The sequence below is a fragment of the Centruroides vittatus genome, unplaced genomic scaffold (genome assembly GCF_030686945.1).
Source record: "Centruroides vittatus isolate TY-2023 unplaced genomic scaffold, ASM3068694v2 contig_7, whole genome shotgun sequence".
NCBI classification, from domain to species: Eukaryota; Metazoa; Arthropoda; class Arachnida; order Scorpiones; family Buthidae; genus Centruroides; species Centruroides vittatus.
In genome coordinates this window covers 2,682,847-2,706,465 of record NW_027122442.1, presented here as the reverse complement: position 1 = coordinate 2,706,465, position 23,619 = coordinate 2,682,847, and the positions used below count along the sequence as shown (strand labels likewise).

General features: G+C 28.1%; 1 protein-coding gene across 3 annotated transcripts in view; it reads left to right on the top strand.

Annotated features, from left to right (window-relative positions):
• The window catches only part of LOC136980492 (SAFB-like transcription modulator), an 84,729-nt gene that overhangs the window by 49,610 nt on the left and 11,500 nt on the right, over nt 1-23,619 (top strand). For 2 of the 3 annotated variants that reach the window (XM_067276622.1, XM_067276619.1), the window contains 6 exons: nt 6,897-6,940; nt 9,572-9,687; nt 12,559-12,708; nt 13,005-13,131; nt 17,388-17,546; nt 20,134-20,363. In XM_067276622.1, coding sequence (XP_067132723.1) covers nt 6,897-6,940; nt 9,572-9,687; nt 12,559-12,708; nt 13,005-13,131; nt 17,388-17,546; nt 20,134-20,363 — 826 coding nt within the window. The remainder of the gene's footprint in view (nt 1-6,896; nt 6,941-9,571; nt 9,688-12,558; nt 12,709-13,004; nt 13,132-17,387; nt 17,547-20,133; nt 20,364-23,619) is intronic. The other variant, XM_067276620.1, reaches the window with a different exon arrangement.

Genomic DNA, 23,619 nt, shown 5'->3' with positions numbered 1-23,619 from the left:
AATTGTACTTATTCATATTCATCTTTTCTTTGAGATTACATAAATATAGAAAAAATATTTTTCTCTATTGTTCAGATAATTGGGCTGCAATTTGAAAGAATTGTAGACCTATAAATTCCCATTGTCATCGTTCTGTCTGTCCTTCCTCAAGAACGGAGTTAGATAAATGAACATCAGGAAACTAAACATTAGCAGTTTTGTTGTAAAAAAAATAATTTTAAGAACTACAAAAGCAAATATAACATACATTGGCCATATTCTGATGGATCGCTTTATACTGAGTTTCATGAAATATTTATTATATTCATATTAATTTTAGATAATTCAACATGAACTGATTTTTAGTTTTATGTCCAAATCTTTCAAATTTGAATGCTGACAGTTTAGTGATAGCCACTAAAATTTAAAAGTTTTTTTTCTAAGTTATTTCTTTGAACTTAAATAATTTGTAGTTTACAACAGTTCAAACAAGTAGCTACACATATTCTTATGCTTTACTTCATAGCTTAAAATTATTTTTAGTTTAAATTGCTGTGTTTCAGGATTTGGCAGTTAAGTTCATGAATGAATCTATTATTATTAATTTACTTATATATGCTTATAATAATAAGTATGTCTATAATAGCCAATCAGTTTGATTGCTTTCTTTTAAAAAGTTCAGTCACATCATATTTTGTTCACAGTTCTGTTTAAACTTGAAGAATTGAAATCTAGGTTGAAATCATTAGTAGAGTTTTGAGCTGGACATCTAAAACATTTGTTGTTTTTTTTTTTTTTAAATACATCTAGTTCGCAATTTTTCATTATTCATAGTTCTGCAAATTAGTTTTGTTGTGAAGCAGAGGGAAAACATTAAATTTCATATTGTTGGGTAAAAGTGAAATGAACTTTAAATAGATGAAACAAGTGTTCAATACCAATATTTTCTGTTGCTTGCAATAACTCGCATGATTTTTAAAATGAAAATTGCACTATTGATAGTGATTTTTTTTCACTTTGATTTGATTATAATAGTTGCAGTGCACATACAGACCGGAAAAGTCAGGAAATAAGATTTTTAGCAGGAAAAGTCAGGGAATCTGCAAATACTTTGAATCCGTCTGTTTCTCTCTCTCTTTTTTGATCTGAACATGTCTTTAAATTCAGTTCAGTGTAGGGAAGTCTACAAAAACTGGAGAAACCAAACAAATGGCAAGATTTGTCACACTTATATCTTTTAGACTATAAATGATAATCTAACTGTTTAAATTTTTTTGGATAGAAGGTTTATGTCTGTATTTAAAATGATGGGTAGTGGGATGTGCAGCTGTGCGGGAGAGGGGTAGTGGTTGCACATGAACACTGAAAATGGTGATGCAGTGCAGTGCAGTGAAACTTTGAATTGTGAAGAGATAGGACATTGAAATTGGTATTGATTTGTACAGAATAGCAGGATCTACAATATTATTTAGCAATAATAACTGATAAAATAGAATTTGTAAAGTTATAAGCTGATAACTGTGTCAGTTGAAGAAAATTTTTTTTAATGTCAAAGAAATTACAAAGGAAATATGAATAGAAATGTAAGAAACATATATTATTGGAAATAAAAATTGAAAAGGTACCAGAAAGCCCAAAATGACTAATCCAAACAATGTAGATTGTATAGTGTGTGTAAGAAAACTGAGCACATCAACTTTGATGTGAATATTTTGAATGCACTGCTGCCTGAACTAAAGATATTGACTTGGAATGTGATAACCACCAAGAATTTATTCATTTACATCTTATCCTTCCTTTTTTGCAATGAGAGGCTTTTCTTATTTAAATAAAATATACAAATTAAATTAAATCATGAAATTTTTAATATGACATAGAAAATGACAGAGCTAATTATGTAATCAATTTTACACAAGGTTATTTTGTTTTTTGTAAATGAATAAAGTGTTTTTTAATAAAAAAAAATTTATATAATTGTGTACAAAATGGGCTTAAATAAACTTGGTCGAATATTTTAATAAATAGACATAGCCCGTAATAAGTCAGGGAAAAAATGTCATAATTGTTCAGGGAAACACAGGTGGAATCACCTGTGCAGATTCTGTAGTTGATAAAATGTGGTGTTTTCAATATGATTTAAAAACAAGAAACATAATATGGAACATTGGTCAAATGGCTCTTCAAAAAAATATTTTGCATTCAAAAGTCTAAATCAATGTGATGACATACTTTGAAAACAAAGAAGGCATTTATGAGAAATTTATTTTTTGAAATCTAGCAATGAATAAAAACTGTTATATACAAATTTTGGATTAATTGGTCAAAAGAATGTCATATAAGATATCAAGACATTCAAAGTCAAAAAAAAAAAAAGGAAAAAATAGATGTATCAGGTGATAGTGTTTAACTATTCTATAATAATAATCTAGAAGTTTTAGTAAAATGATTATAGAAGTAAATTGTTTCTTGGATTCACTTTATTTATCTCTCATAAATTAAGTCTTTTTATCTGAAATTAAACTAATTCTCAAAACAAAATAATTTAATATAGAGAACATTAAACACAATGTGATGAAAAAATCAATGATAAATTTAAATGACTTCAAACTATCATTTTTGCAGCTCTGTGACTGAATGCAAAAGTATTTAGCGCCTCAAAGAAATTAGAGTAATAATAAAAGCTTATTTCATTTCAACACAATTTTTCAACTTTATGTAATTCTAGAACATAGCAATAATGCAACTTAGAATCCTTAGAATTTTAGCATCATTTATATAAGAACATAAAATTTGACATTTAAAACAAGAAGTAAAAAATTCAAATTTTAATGCATTTAATAAATTTTAAAACAAAATTGTGACTGAATAAATACATTTGGATGTATTGTGTAAAATCTATTTGCATTTGTTCGTTAAATTGTTTGAACTGGAATAATTTTAAGGATACAGATTGTTTTATGAATTTAGTTTTTGTGCATTTAAATCCAAGTTTAAGTTAAAAACTGTAATATTTACCAGAATAAATTGCTATTGTTTAGTATAAAATTATTATATCCTTACTTTTAAAACTTGAGATTTTTATCAGTTAAGTATCTAGAATATAAGTATTGGATTGTATAATTAGAAATGTGGGCACTACAAAAACCATTAAATCAATTAAATTAAATATAGTTTACCTTATTTTTTTTATTAAAATAATATTCATAAATATTTTAAGAAGTATTGTGAAAACTTCTCTGACTGAATATACCGCAGTTATATTATCTTGTTTGATTTCACAAAAATTACATACAGAGTAATTACAAAAGTTTTGCTCATTCCATTTCTTTAGCATTGTTTTAAAATAAAGCCATAAGAATTTTTTTTAATTGCAAACTTTATCTCTGAAAATACTTCTATAATGTAAAAAATAAATTGTTTGATTTTATATAGTATATAATAGTATATTAATTTTGATATTTTATTGCTTTAATTATTATTTCATTTCAAATTTTAACTCTTGGCAATTAAGAAACAAAGAAGAAAATCCATAATTTGTAAACAGTAAAAAAGATTTAATAATTTTAATTGTATCCTTAAATTGAAAATTAATTGTTTTAGAATAATCAATTTTTAAGTTTTATTTTAATGAAGAGGTATTATCAAATTTCTATTATCAAACAGACTATGGTTTTAATATAATATAGAATTACATTAGTAAAATACTGTAAAGAACATTAAGATGTCAATATTATTAAATTATTATTTTTTCAGGTATATTTAACATAAAAATTTTAATTAATTTGTATTTTTAATTGGACTGCATTATCAATCTATGCAATCCAGTTACTAATATGGAAATAAAAAGAAGTAAATTTTAACTATACATTTATAAGTTTTTTATTATCATTATAAATTTATGCATAATATACAGTTTGAAAAATTGTCACCTCAAAAATGTAATTAGAAAAGAAATACATAGGTTACTATTAAATTTTCTGGATTCTCAGAAATAAATATAATTTATCTATTCTGCTTATATCTTTTCAAATTAGTCTCCATTATCAATACAGAGATTCATCTACTGAAACAAGTCATGAAAACATTGGTATCATGTTTTTTGGAAAATTTTTGTTATGCTCTTTATAGTCATGTTATGCAGTCTCTTAAGACTCTCAAAAACAGTATTAATGCAGTTTTTCCATGACGTTTGAGAATAACAAAAAAAAAAAAAACAAACAAATGGGAGCTGGATTTGGGTTATATAATGAACGACTGAATGGTTTGACACCAGAGTTCTGCAGGAAACCATTGTTTGTATCACAGTGCAAGTGAATACATTATCCTGGAGCAGCAAGATTCCTTGGAGTCCACATTTTGATCGTCCCCATAAGGGTACTTGAAAGAACTTGGGCAGCCATCTGATGGTATGTCAATGTGCAATGACTGTTTTCCCAGTACAATTGTTATCATGTCTATCTGCAGAGAAGAAAGAGGCCACCATTTTTTGATCCACACTCCTAGATCACTTGATCTTGACAGGAGGATCTTTATTTGGAAGTATCAAGACTGCTGGCTAGCATTTTGTTGTAGGATTATACTGATAGATTCAATTTTCATCTTCAGTCACAATGTTGTGGATAAACCAAGAATTTCCATTGTTGAAGTACTGTATCATTTCTTCACACTGTTCCTCTGGGCCATCTTCAGTGTTTCTGTGAGATGGCAAACTATCCAGAAAGAAGTTTCTGAATATACAGAATTTCACAAACCTGTGTGCATGAATGCTTACAGTCAACTCAATTTATTTGTAAGTCATTTGCAAATTGTTTCTTGCTAATTTAACCAAATTGACAATGTTTTCTTTGATGAAAGCTATTGACAGGTAGCCTGGACACTATCTTTCAGGGATGTTCTGCTATGCTGAAATTTTAAATGTAACAGATAACTTGTAGAGTATTGAACAAGAAAGAGATGATTCAGGGAAAGCTTTTTACAATTGTTCTAGGCATTCATATTGAATAAAAGTATACTTAGTCATAAAGTCATGGCATGAAAATATTTGTTTTATGCCATTTTTCTACTTGCTCAACATAGAAAGAATCTTACATGTTGAATGATTGATTGTCCATGTGTGAACTGAATGTCATTTAGCATTGTCATTACAAATAAGGCTCATTTTCTTTGATACTAAGAGAAAATGATCCCATTTCTTAGTATTTTTCAAATCTGGAAAATTTAATAGTTACCTATATAAAATAAAACCACTTCTTGGATAATCATTGGGAGGATAATCAACACACTAGAACTTTTTTTATATCCCAGTAAGAAGAAATTTTAGTTAAAACTAACATTTTTGACCATACTCATGGTCTTCATCAGGCTTTTGACCAGTACCAGTAGCTTAGGTGACTTGTTCGAATATTGGAACGAGTCACATATATATTATTAGAAATACAACAGGGAAAATGTTTTCTTTGAAATGGTTTAGTATAATATTGATAAATTGGGTTTCTTTAACAATTTTCATTTGTTCTTTATACATTTAAATGGAATGAATAATTTATATTATTTAAATCATGAGAATAAGCTCTTTTATTCATTATTATTATTGTGAGATATTTTCAATTAGACATACTATAATAAGTTTTATAGAAAAGTTTTGATTTTTTTCATATTTATTTGGAAATTTTCAGATAACAGTATCTGAAAGTTCAAAATGCATATTTTGGAATCCTTTTAAATTAATCTTAGCAAACTTAAAGTTCATCCCATGTAATTTTATATTAAATTACAAATTTACAAATGTGTGTTTTATGATCAGTTAGTTCTAATATTGATATAAAATGAGATTAACCATACAATATATTATATACATAATTTTAAGAAATTACCCAATTAGTTGCTGCTTATTCATTTTAAACAAATGACCTATATAAAACTTAAAAAACTTTAATCTGAAAAACATTGTCTTGGCAGCCCCCTTTTAATAAAGAAAAACACCTCTATTTTAGGTTTTGCTGAAAACATTCTATTTCATAAAAACTATTTACTAACTTCAAAAATGGAAGTAGAAGTGTTTTGTTTATTTTACAAAAATGAAACTTAAACAAAGATTAAGATTTTAAAAAACTATGAATTCATAATGTATGTTAGTGCTGACATAGTCTACTCAACTTTTAACTATAAAAATAATAGTAGCTTGTTTTACTTGGAGTTTAAAATTGCAAAAACAGTGATTCAAACATTTTTGACACTCAGAACCATTTGAATTGTTCTTATAATTTCAAACTCCATTTAAAGTAAATCAGGAGTATTATTGAAATTTCTTTGGGGTTTCATTGTTATTATTTATATAATTTTTTTAACTAAAAAATTTAATGTTAAAAATTAACTAATACTTTTATTTGGTATTACCAATTTATTACTAGCATTATGTTTGCTGTATAGAAAGACAATTAAATTACTGTAAACTTTTACAATTGACTAAAATTAATCTTCAATATAAGCAGTTGGTATTAGTCAATCTCATGTCTGTATAATGGGATTTTCTAGACACACACTTTTCTGGAAAGGATTATTATTATACAAACAGTTATATATTGATTTTAAATATATAACTTATTAGTATACTAGATATATCTACAATATTTTGAACTCTATTTTGCTTACAGAAACTTCCATTATTGGATATTTTTTAGTTTAAAGTTTACTTACTTGATAACACCAATGAAACAAAAATTATGATTTTTTTTAGCAAGATTTGATTAATAAAAATTTTATAAATTATTAAAAAAAAACTTATAAATGAGAATTTGTAGAGTTTTAATAAAATTATTTATTTCTTAATACAATGATTCTTTACAGTATTAATAATTCACAGTTAAAATTTAATTATACTATTAATTAAACCACTTATTATAGTAATTTTTTGATAGCATTACTGCTAAAGATGCCAAAACAGCTGGAAAGGATGAGAAAGGTAATTTTTAATTTTTTTTAATTATTAAATAAATTAAGGATAAATTTAGTATATTAATATTTAAATTGCTACAATAACTAATTCAAAATTACTAAAATCAATTCTTAAATGTTTTATTTAGAGAAAAGTTATAGAATAGATATAATAAAAAATACAAACTCAAGTGGCAATGACTTTATATCTTAATCTAAAAATTCTTTTTCTCAAATAAATATTTGAGAATTAATTGAAATTGGTTAGAATACTTTAAATTATTACTTCGTAAGTAGTAAAACACAACAATAAAAGGATCAATATATTATAGTCCTATTTGCTTTAATAAAATTTTATTATTGTATAGATTATATTACTGTATGAATATCATAAACTACACTCATGTGTTGTGGCGTTACCACAACACGTGAGTGTAGTTTATGATAATTATAAAGTCGGCATGAAGTGATAACCAGTTTTATTACTGTATGAATACTTTTAAGGTTGGAAGAGAACAGACCTATTTTCAAACCTATTTGTATTGATACTACATATATAAAGTAGTGAATTTTTTGTTGTTATTACACTCAATTCAGTTTGTTTTACAACCATTTCAAGTGGATGAAATGTTTCAACAATACATGTCTGTGATGCACTAAGATTTGTTGCAAATTTACAAGTTGTTATTCATCAATCTTTAACAATTTCTTCCCGCAGTTTCTCTTCAACAGCTTTTGGGACCTGTACATTTTGTATTCTTTAGTTCAAAATTTCTTGAATGAAACTTTCAAAATCATATTTTGACACATTCAGAGTTTAGAAGCATCTTCTCCACACACAGTATTTTTTACTGTTTGTATAGCGTGATATCCTTCACAGAATTCAAAAGGCGTGCATAATATGCCTGATATGCGTTTTATCTGCAGACATTTTGACTTGATTTTATTCAAACGAAATGTGACATAAAAAAGTTTAAAGTAAGCTTCAAAACAAAGAATACAATCTTACAACTAGTAATTACATCACATATTTATATTAAGTAAAAACAACTGTTAATAAAAATATGCAAAAACTTTCTGTTCAAATCCCAATAAAATTATTGTCATACAATACTCGTATTTTGCTATTGTGTATGTGTACTTTTTGACTTTTCCATGATTTATACATGCTGAGCTTGTAAACTTCTTGTTAAATTTGTGTTAAATCAGATAAAGATACAGATTTTTCTGTTAAACAGCCTGATTTTTCCTTTCCATTTTGCGTTAGACAGGTTCTGCTATATGCAGGTTAATTTACATTAATCTTTGCAAAAATTTCAAGGGACTGAAGATATCTTAATGACAGGTTTTTGCTACATATTGGTTGAATTTTAAACAGATTTGACTGTATTAGTCTTATTTTCAGAAATCAAATAAAATCAACACCTAAACATTTTTGAATTATTTTAAATTTTATTTCAGAATAACAAATTTAATCAGCAGAATGAACAGTTTATTTTCTAAAACAATATCAGATTTAAATTTTATAATAAAATAGAAATTTTAACTATCATAATTCTTCAGCATCATATTAGCAACAAACATAATTTTTGTAGCATCAACATTATTGAAGCAAAGCAAGGTTATTTAGTCACTTTATCATCATTTTCTTGATATGTGCACTTTCTTACAAATTTTCTTTATTATTAAATATTTGTCTGGTTTCTTATTCTATTACTTTTATTAGGAGTTAATAAGTTTATATGATTTCTGAGGATAAAACTGAAAATGGATTAGTTTTTGTTATTGATCAAAAATATAATGACGACAATCATTATACTGAATATAACTTCTTCAAAAAACTGGAACAGTACATATAGATTCGAACATATACCTAAGCACTAATTTTCCAGCAAATAAGCATAAACAAATTTCTCCCTGTTGGGACCAGGCCAAGCTAATTCACAAGGTCTTTGACCGGCAAGATATTAAAATTTTAGAGGCGGTGGAGATCTACAAGGCTAGCAGGAGTGGAACCTGCATCAACACCGATGTCATTCCTGTTTCAACGGCTTGGAAACACTACCTAGACTCATAAAATACGTCACAGCCATTTACAATCTTTTGAAATTTACAATGCGGCGGCGTTCTATTTATAGAATGGTTTTTTTTCCATTGTTTTCCTGAAGAAGGCCAACAATCATTATTTTGCTTGTATTATAAGAGATTAAATATCATTAATAAAATTATGACAAGTCTGATTAAAATTATTAGCTTAATATTTTGAATGATTGGAAACTTCATTTTAATGTTAAATTAAACAACTATAAACAGAGTTAGATAGGTGAAAGTCTAGACCAGATATGAAAAGCTTGGGATCAGTAGTCCCTGATTAACTATATATATGAACTTTGGTTTGGACTGGAAATCATGTGATTTCAATGAAAAAATTTTTTCCAGAACAGAGTTAGATGACTATTTCTATTGTTATCGGGAAAAGTATGATGTACAGGGACAAGACATTACTAAAGTTGAGACATATATTTTAAATAAATTAAAAATGTGATTAAAAATTGTAGCTTGGCATTGTGATGTCATAATAATTTTGTTGATTTTTATTTTATAGAATTAATATATGTCATTTTATTACTTACTTTAATATGTTTTTAATAAATTTTAGCAGGAGGAGAAAAGGTCAAGAGAGCACTAGCTAGTACACATAATCTCTGGGTTAGTGGTTTATCTGCATCTACAAGAGCTACTGATTTGAAGAATTTATTCAATAAACATGGCAAGGTTAGATCTAAAAATTTGTTAATTATACTTAAAATTCTTAATAACCTTAAATTTTCACTTTCTCTAAGAATCTTACTCTAGAAACTTTCCAAAGAATATTACATTAACAGTGTAATGTTGTGGAATACGTTGTTCTAGACATTCTTATAATCTAAACTATGTGCATTATTACAGAATTATATGTCAAAACTTTAATATAAAGTGCTATTTTAAGTTTACAGAAAATTTTATACACATTTATTTATTCTTTATTTGAGATTTGTAAATAAGTATATACGGTGATATGATAAATATAAGCTAAACAAAATTATGATATTTATCATTAAAAGCCAAAACAATTGCTGGATTTTTGGGCTTCTTTATCATTATTATTAATAATTAAATATTACATAATTATTATGCCTACTTCTAGTATCTAATTACATAATATTTAATTATTAATAGTAGTGGTAAAGTAGCCTGAAATTCCAGTAATCATTTGCTTATTTACCATTAAATTCATTTATTCAATTTATTCCAATTAGAAATTTTTTTGATATAATACTAGGAGCAGTTTTGTTAAAGAACTATAAGGGTGATTCAAAAAGGATTTTACAATTTCGAAAACTCGAAAAATTTAAATTAAGACTTATAGAATTGATTGAGATGTAAAAATTGATGTTTTTTGCTATGAATTACCTTGAACAATCATTTTGATTTGAATGTGAGTGCCATTGGTGATACAACAGACATCCCACCTAAAATTAAATTAAACTTAAATTTATATTAATGGTATTTAAAAAACTATACTAATTCCAGAAGAAAGAGAAAAGTTAACAACTACATAAAATTAATAAAAATCATATTGTACTTGTTCTGTCACAATATTTGTTTAAAATCAATTACTTTCTAAACAAGAAAACACTTTTTGTAAAATGTCATTGCATCATGCCTATCACTTATTCCCAGTTTGTTTAAAAGTTTTTTCACATCATTATCTTTTTCAGCTTAACTTTAAACTCCAATGGTAGCAAATCAACTAATAGATATGACCATTTTTTACCTCTTTAGGGTCGATTTACACACAACAGTGACGTGCCGGCACAGTGACCGTTTGGTGCATAAACATCGATAACTATCACACATAGCCAATCAGAGTTTCATCTAGGATACGTGATCTGTATTTTGTCAATCATACAAGTGTCATACATGAAACTCTGATTGGCTATGTGTGATATTTATCGATGCTTACTGCACTGTGCCGGCATGTCACTGTTGTGTGTAAATTGACCCTTAAGATTGTATATTTGCACATTCCCAATCTATCAGAATGGTACTGTTTGCAACAAACATATTTAGAGTTTATTCTGATTACTTTCATTTCATATAGTTTAAAATCCATTTTTGACTTAATGTGCAAATGAATTGCAACTTTCCAATTACCAAGTTACTAGTCTTTACCAAGAACATTACCAAGTTGCCAGTCTTTACCAATGTATTTGTCCTATATGCTTAAAAATTTTATTTTAGTCTTATGGTAAAAGAAGCAGTGAAGTATTTAACATTTTTTCCACTCTTTCAAAGGCTTTATCTATGGGTAAATAACTGTGACCCTGCACTGGATATGTAATCTCAAAAATTACACTATGTATATCTGAAAGTTTACTTAGCATTACTAATAATGTGTAATTTTTGTTTCCTGCATTGCATCCATCACAAAACAAGTAAATTTTCTTGACTGGATTTTTCTTACAAAAATTTCTACAAAATAAGGATGTGACCTTTTTGTAGCATATTGACTAAATACTTTTTGAACTTTTTCAGAAAATGTGGCCATTATTAAAGAAAAATTAAGAAAACAGTCAAACACAATAACACTTGCACTTCAGAAAGCAGTCGTTACTGTGAAATAGTTACGTGACCAATGTACACTTTTTAATTGTCTGTTATGGAAATGCGACAGTTTGGAAATAAAAACGTCACATTTGAAAAGAGAACCAATTTTTTTATACTTATTCAACAGAAAAAACACCTGTTTCAGGAAAGAAATATTGTAGCACTATAGAGAAGCATATTATCAATGTGTTGGTGGTATGAACTAAAAAAAAATAAAGAATGAAGATACATCACTTTGGAAATAAGCTCTTCAATTTTAGAGTCAAGAGTAAATTGTAGGTCTACTTAGAAGATTCATATGATACTGGTTGCAAAAGTTTCATTAAGTTGTCAGGATTTGGGTCCACAAACCAAAATATGCAGTGAGCATGATTTGTTTCAGTGAAAGTAGCCATTTTAAAAGCACACTTTTCACTGATGGAATTTAGTGCTATGGCATTATTTGAGACCAAAACACACTACACATATTTTGCTATAAATTAATTTTTTACAACTGATTCTGTAAATCTTGTGATTAAAGTTTTATTTGCTTTCAAAGTTGTAAAGTACTTTTTGAATCAATCAATTTTAGCTAATCTCAATCTTTAAAGAGTTAATACCAGTTGTGGAATAGAGTTATTTATATGTTATATTTTAATTAGAAGGCAAAATTATAAACATCTGATAACTATGTCTTTATTATGAGAAGTATTTTTGTTAAAATATTAAGAACTATTTCCTAAAATTTTGAAGTAGTATGTAATATATTATTTATTGTTAAACAAATAAATATTCAGAACAAGTACAGAATCTAAATTTTTAATATAATAAAACATTTTTCAAGACTAAATTCGTCTCATCACTTCATAAAACAATATTTTGTGATCTACTGAAAAAATGAATTTAGCTCAAAAAACATTTTATCCTACTAAATATTTAGACTTCTTGAATATTTTATTTGATATTTCTTAAGGCTTTTGTGAGAAGAAAGATTATTATTCATTGTAATTTTTCCAGGTCATTGGAGCAAAAATTGTCACAAATACTCGTGCTCTGGGAACACGATGTTATGGATTTGTTACAATGTCAAATAGCGAAGAAGCTGCAAAATGTATACAGCATTTACATCGTACAGAATTGCATGGGAAAATGATATCTGTAGAAAGAGTATGACCTTTTATTTTACAATATAATGTTTTCAAATAATTTAATGATTACACCAACCAATGCCAAATTATTGGGCTAGAAAACGGCTATAGCAATATTTAATAATATAAGATAATTTGTCTTAAATTATTAACAAATTATCTTATATTATTAAATATTGCTATAGCCGTTTTCTAGCCCAATAATTCGGCATTGATTGGTGTCTTACTTTATGTATAACGGGTTAGTTGTTGTTTAATTTAATGATTACTTTTAAAATGTTTTAACTATATGATATTTATTTATTTTTATTTAAGACCAAACATGAACCAAGTAGTGCAGTTAGAAAAGCAGAAGCAAAAATTGCAGGACCCAAAAAAGCTCCCCAGAAACCAGTTCCACCTAAGACTGAGTTAAAAAAGGCCAAAAAAACACCTGAGAAAAGTATGTATAAAAATAATTTATCTTAATAATTATAATTTCTATGTACTAATAGACTAAGATATAAATTGTAAAAAATTTATATCTTGGTCTAATAATACTTAAAAATTGTTTATGTAAAATATGCATTTTCATATTTTTAAAATTTCCTTATATACATTTAAGATGAAATGGATCTTAACAAGAATGAAAATAATTTTAAAACATAAAAATAATTTCTTATATATAAAACTGATGACATTCAGTCTGAGACAAAATCCTCAAAATCATATTGGCACAACATTCATGCCCAAGGGCACTATGATTAATGCAGTATCATATTATGAAACTGAATAAACTGAGAAAGACAATGGTTGTGCAGGCCTCGGAGTCGCTCACTTTTCTCACTTGTACTCACTTTTCTGAAGTATCCTCACTTTTCTCACTTTTCAGGTCATTTTCTCACTTTTCTCACTTTTTTGGTCATTTTCACGTGCTTAATTAAGATGTGGGGCAAACCAAAAATAATTTTAAAGCCAAACGAATTGCCGAATTATCGGACTATCAGAATAGAATTTTTTAGAAGAAAATACGCGGCCCTGAGCAGACTCAAAATTGCAACTGCCCGCTCAGTGTCGTTAGGTTATAGAAAACAAAAATTTATTTAACGTATTTAAAAAAATCTTTTATGCACTTAAAAAACCCCTCTCATTACAAATTCAGAAGCCAGTGTTGAGTAAAGTTATGTACTCATGCCATATTTTCATTATTCGCCAAAATCTACCTTATCCGAATTGCATTTCCTTCTACAGAGTTTAAAAATAAGTATTCTAAGCATCCCTGCAGTTTTGGCTGTTTTCTAAGAAAATCACTAAAGTCCTTTTGCAGGGGAAAGCACATTACGCAGAGGGATTAATCTCTCAAGCTGACAACACTGCTGCCGCTTTTAAATTCAAAATATATAATTATTAAAATTAACACGAGATAGTAGCGTAACCTCCTACCACTAAAAAAGATTTCGTTTCTGACCATTTAGTTATCCTGGTTATAGCCCAATAATTTGGCAGATTATTTGGTTTTAATTAACAATCGGGTTATGGAGTTGTCGTTTACAAAAATATTTTTTTACTTGATTTATCTTTAAATAATTTCATAAACTTGAGTTTAATAAAATTACTTTAATGATTTCATAGCATATTGTTAACGTTAAATCACATCTACATCTTCCCATAAATGTATGTTTAAATTGACTACAAGTATAATTATTCCATATAGTAAGTGTTATTTTCATAAAATGTGTGATTACTTTGCTTGTGAAATATCCATTTTTTAATCTTCTCTTATGCCGATTATAATTGTGCATTAATTGAGAGACTAAAAAAGTAAACGAAAATGTAAATTCATATTTACATATAAAATTTACCAAATAAATTAAAATATTCGAAGTGTTGTAAAAAGTACAACACGTAATTGCTTGTGAGAAAGATTTTCACACGCTTCCCAAAGGTTAACAACTTTGCAACGATGTTGGTTTTTATTCATCTGCAGGAAAAAGTTTTTTGTTATTTATGAAATCATTAATAAAATATTATTTTACTTATATTATTTGGAGTATATTTATTTCAGATTTATTATTTTATTTGGAAATCAATATTTACACATCTCGAAGCATTAAAAAATAAACAGTTTCTGATAATGATAAATATCCGAGAATAGCCAAATTAGTGAAATCAGCATCGAAAATCCCGTTCCCATGAATGAGAGGATCAATTTTATGCCGGGCACTTTCTCCTGATAGAGCATCAGTGTTGGAAAGAATGCTTAATTCACTTTTGATTGTTAATGAGGGACTAAACATGTATGACCAAAGCCCACACCTTGTACCTATTGCAAAGGACGACTGAAATTAGCTTCCTCGGTGCATAGAAATTATCAAGAACGATTGGAAAATGAAAAGAAGTTAAAAGAATAAGAGAAACGGAAAAAAGAGCACAGAAATGTTTTGAAGAACAACAAAAGAAAGCTGTTCGTAACATGAAGATTATGGAACGGCAACTGAGTTTAAACCAGAAAAATGTAGAAGAAAATGAAATACATGCGACAGTCTAAGTTTTGTTAGAAGCAGCAAACAAAAAAAACTGGAGAAGGCTATTAACAGCAAGAACATGAATGAAGTACAAGCAGCACATGTGATGCTTATTAGTGTTAAGTGTTCAAAAGCAAGAGGAAGCGAAATAGAAGGAAGTTGATAACATGCAGAATAATCTTAATAAAAGAACATCATCTTTCATGACTGATTATTTACAGAAGCCAAAGACTTTTCAAGTATTCATGGTTTACTGGAAATACAGAAGCCACTGATTATCGGGAAACAGAAAAAAAAAACGCGATATAACCGAGTAATAAAAATTCTGGGCTATTACTAAACAGATTATACATGCTATGGAATCTCTGTTCTTTCATCAGCAAGTGTTTCTGATATAAAATAAGCTTAGTTTTTCAATCCTGAATTTTATTCGTAGGTTATATCGAATTACCGGTAATTGACGTTTACGTAAACATCGAAACCATGAACGCCCATTTAGCATTGTTTCTTTAACAATGACATTGAAAGACAAATACTGTCGATATAAAAACATCAATTGCGATTTTATTATACAGTACTATATAAATCGCTTATTAGAAATTCGTGTAGTTTATATTTTTCAATAAAAATTATAAATGCTGTAATTGAAAATTTAAAAAAAATGAATATTGAATATATAATAGAACACCAAAACTTATAAAATTACAGAGTAAAAATTCTCTAAAAAGCAAAATGAAGTTACTACTGTATAAAAATTTTAGAAGTTTTCGTTCAGAATCAGAGAGATCTTTTCCTTACACGTTATGCGGTGAATTCGAAATTTCACACCTTTATGTGAATTGACGCAATACCGTTAATTCACATAAATGTATGAAATTTCGAATTCACAGAAACTTGTAAATGAGGAGACTGTACTTAAAACTAATAAATAAACAACTTTTATATCAAAAGGAAACAAATGACAATCGATCTATCCACCTGTTCTGCATATTTAGCTCTTTCTCGTATTTCGTTGCAAATAGAAATTCAGTGGTAATTGGTAATTTAAAATTAATTGACTCAAATGCTTTTAAAATTTAGGGGACCAAAAAAACGCGATATAACGAGTGGCTACTATATTACAGTATATACAGAAATTTTTAAAATGTGTTTAACCATAACAGAATAAAAAGAAATAACAATTTTTACTGCTGTTTTGCTGAGTTTTCCTTCTGTGTTTTCACTTTGTTTTGTCACTATTGCACTCACTTTTTATTCACTTTTTCTGTATTTCAACTCACTTTTCTCACTTTTTCAAAGGGGAAATAGCACTCCGAGGCCTGGTTGTGTTCAACAGAGTCAACAGTTGTAACTGAGCAAAGGTGATTCAATCAATAGCTGTTACATAGTTACATCTGCTGAACAATGAGTGACATATGTGTTGGAACAAAAAGCAGTCATCTTTGGTCAGTTTCGGTTAGTGATAGGTAGTGTAAATAAAAGACACTACTGAATACAATGTCAAGATATCAAACACGTTCCTAAACGGTGCTACAGGAGGTTGTTCTGCAGAGAAATACTCAACAGCTCTGGAACTGTTGACTCTGCTGAATGCAGCCAAAGATTGCTAACCTGAAAAACTATCAAAAGGTTGTATTTTTGCATTACAGTGTCAGAAAGGCCCTAATGGAAAATTCAAGTGAGTGCTATAGAAACATCTCCTGTACAGTCCAGATCTTGTACCTTATGATTTTCATGTGGGTGGCTCCATGGAAAAGGATCTTGCAAAATGGCAATATATATCATTTCAGAGAAGTTTTTTAGATATGGAAGAGAAAAACTCATGCCATACTCAAGTTTATTTAAACACTTGTGTGTTTAAATAAACTTAGTGATTATGCAGAAAATTAACTCTTAAATTATACATTCAAATAAATATTAGTATTTGCCATGTGTTTATTTTTTTGTGCGAGTGTAACTAACTTCTTGATGTTCTCTCATTTGTTAATGTTCAAGAACTTCAATTAAGAAAGTTAATAACGATCATCTTAACTATACTTTGTTTCTGGACTCTGAATTAGAATTTTGTCTTAAGTTCCTCAAAAAAAATTTATATCTGAAATAATTGCTAAATTAAGGCTGTCTTATGAAATAGGAAATTCATTAATTAATTTATATTTAATGATTTCAAATTCAAATTTTCAACCACTTACAGAAGTAGAAAAAGAAGTGCAGACTAAAGAAAAGAAAGATGATGTGAAAGAAAAAAAGGAGGAAATTAAAAAAGAAATTAAAAAAGATTCTAAAGAAAAGAAAGAAGATTTAAAAGAAAAGAAAGAAAATGAAAATGTATCAAAAGAAACTGAAAATAAAGGTAAAGTAACTTCTTAATTTTTTACTAATAAAATTTCTGTAAAATTTAGCATAGTGATCCTTCAACTAATTTCATATTAAAAATAATAAAAAAGAAAAAAAAACTTATTGTTAAATAAAAACAAAAAAATTTTAAATTTAAAACTGACTAAACTGAATTCATATCGAAAAGAACTTTAATTATTCAATTATGAACAACAAAATACTTCAACCTAACCAAATACAAATACTGTAATTCTTTAATGTTGTTTCAATTTATCATTATCAACCAATCTGTTGCTATGAGAAATTTAATATACTGTATTCTTTGATTATATATGGATTACTTATTCTGGACAATTTTTATTAATTTATATTTATAACTAGACATGATCATAATCAAATAAATTCAAATTTTTCCAAAAATATTATAATTTGACCAACCGGTAATTTGCCTGACCTACCAATAGGGTAGGTCAGGCAAATTACCACCCTGATTGTGAAAGAAAATCTATAAATCTCTGATTACAAAAAATCCAATGTCAATCAGTGAAATTTGATATAATTTACTGCAAGTTGAAATTTGGTGTGTTTATTTTACTGCATTTTTTTTTTCAATACACAAGTATTTTATATTGCTGTATAGTTGATAAAATGTGGAAATTGAAAATGTAATCATAGTTTTTGATGCAAATGTGACAATTTGACTATAATAGTTTAGTTGTGTGACATCTTTGAAATGCCATGCAAGCAATACTCTTTGTTGTCATAATGTGAGCAACATGGGTTAATTTAACTATCCCATGCTTGTGCACATTTCATCATGTTGTAGCAAAAATTATACCCTCCCAGATTAAGTTACTAGTCACATTCTTATAGACAAAATATGATTTTTAAATTAACCTTATTTGAATATTTATATCAATGAATACAAGTCCTTAATAAATGATTTATTGATAGAAGTCGTAGATGGTGTGTCGTGGCACATAACCTCTAAGCAACAGTTTTTAAACTGAAAGCCTTTACGTGTTATACCTTAATAACTCACTCATTATAGCCCATAAAATGAAGAGATTTGGGATGAATTATCATATCAAACACTACTTTTATACTAAAATTCATCAAAATTGATGGGGAGCATAGGTGTAGTAATCTTTGTTAGTTCAGCAGTACATATGTAAACTTCTCTTTTATATCTAATTTTATAAATATCTAAATTAAATGTGTCTGGAAGCAAAGGATCAGACAGGTCTGGATTGCATAACTTGTTAGTTCATTTACTGAAGTTGTCTTTTGCAATGTTGTTTTGTTAAGACAAACAAAGATTTCTCCAAAAATTTAATTTTTGCCTGAACTTTACTATTATTTAAATTGTTTTGCATATTTTGATAATAGCAGATAGAAAAAAATAAAAATAAAATTATACAAATTTATAAGGCAAATCATTTACACTGTACTTCAAGAAGATTACTTTAAAGAGAAGTGGACAATTTATATTTATGCCATTGTATTTTATTTTTTATAAATAATCGTTTTTAAAGAATATGAAAAAATAAATTTACTGTTTTGTTTTTAGAATATTTATTCAAATTATAATAGGTTTTATACTTTTGTTATTTAAAATGAAATTTCTGTGAAGTTAAAAACAAATTTTTGACTTATGGGGAGACCTTACAAGATGTCTGTTGTGGATCCACATAATATTGTGTGTGTGTGGATAAATCTTGATATAAACCCTTTATTAAGCAAAGGAAGAAAATGCACTTCTCAAGCGTTTTTGAGAAAACTGACATTAAGATATTCTTAATGACTTACAAGCAAGTTTTATTAGCTTTATTTATTGAAAGCTTTGTGGCTTGGTGTTATCATTTTTTGTTCACATTTGTGAGGTTATGAGATCAAATTGTGACAAAAGACTTTTTATTCTCTCCAAATAGGCATGAAGATTTTATGAATGTTAATGAAGTATGTTTTGGTGTTGAGGTTATAAAAGAATCTTGTAAATGTGAAAAACAGCATTTATTTGATGTGTGAGATGTCATATAATTTTTATAGTTTTTGATGTTTTTCTGACAAATATCATCCTGTTTCATGTTCTGGTACATCTGTTTCCAATTATTATTAAAACATTCTTTTGTTTTTTATGTTTTTAAGTTTAGAAATAAAGATCTGTAAATGTATTTGTGGTAGACAGCAGTTCTAGGGGGAGAAAGAAAAAAGAATTTTCAAGGCAAGAGGTTTAAAAAAAAAAAATACACATTTTTATTAGTAGATAAATAGACAAAATGTGTAAGCTCTTGTGATTTTAATTATTTAATGTATGTAAAGCTTCCATACTTATTTGGAGGGAGAAATTTTACCATCTTGATTCAATCCACCCCTCCCAAACATGAAAGAAACGATAACACCAAGCTATGAAACATTGGATAAATGGAGCTTGTAAAATTTGCTTATAAGTCATTGAGGATTTCTCAGTGTCGGTTTTCTTGAAAACACTTCTCCATTTGCTCAATAAAACCTCATAAGATCCTGTTAGTTTGAGATACATAATATTGTTTTAAATATATAAGTTTGTCAGAAATCATTATTTAAATAATTTTTTTATTTAGAAAAAGAAACTGAATCTAAAGAGAAAGTTGAAGTTAAAGGAAGAGAGAAATCAAGAGATAGAGTGAGGGGCAGATCACGAAGTCGCGGACGTAGATCAAGTAGATCGAGAGTTAGTTCAAGAAGTCAATCTATTGGTCTTCGTCATAGAAGACATGGGAGTTTTGGAGAAAGAAGATCTATAAGTCGCAGTTATTCAAAACCAAGCTTCCTTACATTTCAAAAAATAAAGGTAAATATATTCTTTAATAGTTACCTTAATATAAACTGTTTGGCAGTTTTCAAAATGATACATATTATCATACTAAAATTATTTCTGATTCAATTACTTCTGCCTCTGCTAATAAGGTATGCTAGGGTAAATAGTACAATTATTGCCATCAGTTGTGTACATCATTTACATATCCTGGTAGACCTTACTTTTTATGTTTCCAGCTGACAGTAACACTAGTTCTGATAATTCCATAATAATTATTTTATCAGGAAATAAAGAGGATTTATGATACCTTTTTTGGCTTGTCTCAAAGTTAGTTTGGTTTCTTTCTGAAAGTTGGTTTCATATAACTTATGGTATTCAAAGAGATAGATAGAAAATGGTCAGCTTTGCGTTTTTTCTGGCAGGGAGAGTGGAGTAACTCTAAACTAAACAAAATCTCCAAAATAAATGTAACTAAACAAAATTAAGAACAAAATGAATTCTGGTTCTTCTCATAGAACACAATCAAAAGTAATCTGAAATAGAATGAGTTTTCTTAATTTTTGCATTTATTATTTTGTCCATATTTATATTTAAGTTATTTTAATTATTTTTGTTTTTTGTACATATTGATTTGTTACACATTAATGTAGCAAGTCTTTAGATTCTTTTAATTATTTTGTTCTGCAGTTAAGTAAATAATATTGAATATACTTATAATTAAGATATAGTTAGACATAAATTTGATATTTAAATAAAGATAACTAATACAGTAAACCTCGGGTTATGAACGTCTCTGTTTACAAACAAAATTTTGAGCACCATATTTGATCTGATTGCTGTATGATAACTCAGTTTCCAAACAAACTATTTGGCAGAACCAGTTGCTAATGGTCGACTTCCTATACTTTCTATGTTCAAGAAAGTTGATAGCTTGACCAATTAACAACAGGACTACCGATTTAGTAGTGGTGTCAAGGTTCTAGATTGCCTTTCGTCATTAGACGACATAACACAAATCATTGATAACATTGTTATTCAAATTAGATTTTAATGTGCATGCAGGTAAGATACTACTGCTGTTTTTTGGGACACATCACAATTTAATTTAAATGAAATCAAATTAATTAATAAAAACTGCATTAATTGACATTAATGCGGTTTTTATTAATGTAAATGACATCCAGTAATTCGTATTTAAAGGTGCTGAACGCAAATTAAATAACAAAAAACATTTATTATTAAATATATTTAAAAAAAATTATTTTTCATTAGTAAATAATTGATGTTCAGCATTATATTTAACAGTATTAATTAAATGCAAGGGCTTTTAATAAGCATCTTTTAGAAATACATGGATATCTGTAAACAAGAAAAAAAAATTAATTATCATACAAAAATACTAATAACTGTTCTGAATTTTCTGGAAAAGTGAACAATAATAAATTATTGCTTCTATAAATTATACTTTTAACTCTATAATTTAATTTAAAAATGAAAAATAAATAAACCACAGTACTAGAAACAAAGGAAATCTTACGCTATTGTAAATTGAAATTGAAATTAATGATGTTGCTCACGTTAAACAGAAAATGTAAATCATATGATTATTTTCACGTCATGCTTTAGCAGATGGTGCACTGAATATCTTTAGTCACATGATTTTCTCAAAGTTGTCCAACTGTGTGTTTCTAATCTATGGATCCAGCAGCATGGCATCACTTTGCAGCAAACTGCTCTTTGACTTTGGTGATTTTTATTACACTTTGCATTATTTCTTGTTTTTTTTTTAAATTCATAAGCCACTTTGGGACCTAAGAAAGCTAGTGTAAACATAAAGGCAAACAGGAAAAGAGTGAAAATAACAACAGAGGTGAAGAAAGAGATCGTGTAGAAGCATGAAAATGGCATTTGTGTTTCAGATCTGGCTTTGCAGTTTGACTTAGGAAAGTTATCAATCTCATTACCATTCTCAAGAACAAGGAAGCAATAAAGGATGCTAATGTTGCCAAAGGAGTGGCTATGATCACCAAGCAAAGATCACAGGCTTTAAAAGATATGGAAAAGTTGCTCTTGATTTGGATCAACGAAAAGCAGTTGCCTGGCGACAGTATTTCAGAGACTATCATTTGTGGGAAAACAAGAAAGGCTTTTGCACTAAAATTTGTTCAAGAAAACCCCAAGTTCAAGTTCTGAGACTGATGTGTTTAATGATAGTCGAGGATGGTTTGAGAAGTTTAAGAAGCAAAGTGGCATACATAGTATGGTTTGACATTGAGAAGCTTCAAGTGTGAACAAAAAGATGCAGAAAAGTTTGTGAAAGAATTTTGTGCACTGCTGAGGGTTTTATCCCCCAGCAAGTATTTAAATGTGATGAAACTGGATTTTTAATTTTTTTGAAACTGGATTGTTTCAGTTAAAAAATGCCAAACAGAACATACAACCCAAGAGGAAAAAGTTTTGTCTGGGTACAAGCCAAGGATGAAACTGGATATTTAATTTTTTTGAAACTGGATTGTTTCAGTTAAAAAATGCCAAACAGAACATACAACTCAAGAGGAAAAAGTTTTGTCTGGGTACAAGCCAATGAAGGACAGGCTAATTTTTTCACTTTGTGGCAATTTTAAGGCAAAACCATTGCTTTTGTATCATTTGGAGAACCCCATGTATTTAAGAGAAATGACGTTATGAAAAGCAAGTTGTTCTGCCATTTGGAGAGCTAACGATAAGGCCTGGGTGACCAGACAGTTTTTCTTGGAATGGGTCCATGAAGTTTTTGCTCCTAGTGTAAGGAAATATCTTATTGAAAATAACTTGCCACTGAAGTGCCTGCTTTTGATGGACTTTGCTCCTGCCAACCCCTGGTCATGGAGGCAGAGTTACTGGAAGATTTCACTTGAAGTTTCTGCCTCCTGATACAACTCCACTGATTCAGCCAATGGATCAATGCATCATATCTAACTTTAAAAAGTATTAAGCCAAAGGTGCTTTGAGGTTACCTCTGAGATGGAGTTAACTCTTCCAAGACTTTTGGAAGAACCACTTCGATATCTTCAATTGCTTAGGTTTTACTGTCAAGGACTGGCAGCAAGTGACTTGCAGGACCTTGAACTCAGTATGAGGAACCTCTAGCTGATTGTGTTGCAGAGAGAGATTTGCAAAATTCAAGACAGAACCTGCTAGAGTTGTCAATGGCATTGTATCTCTGAGCAAAAGCATGGGTCTGGAAGATGGCAATGCTCACGAAGAGCCGGTGAAGGAACATGGTACCAAATTGTCTACCTATGAACTT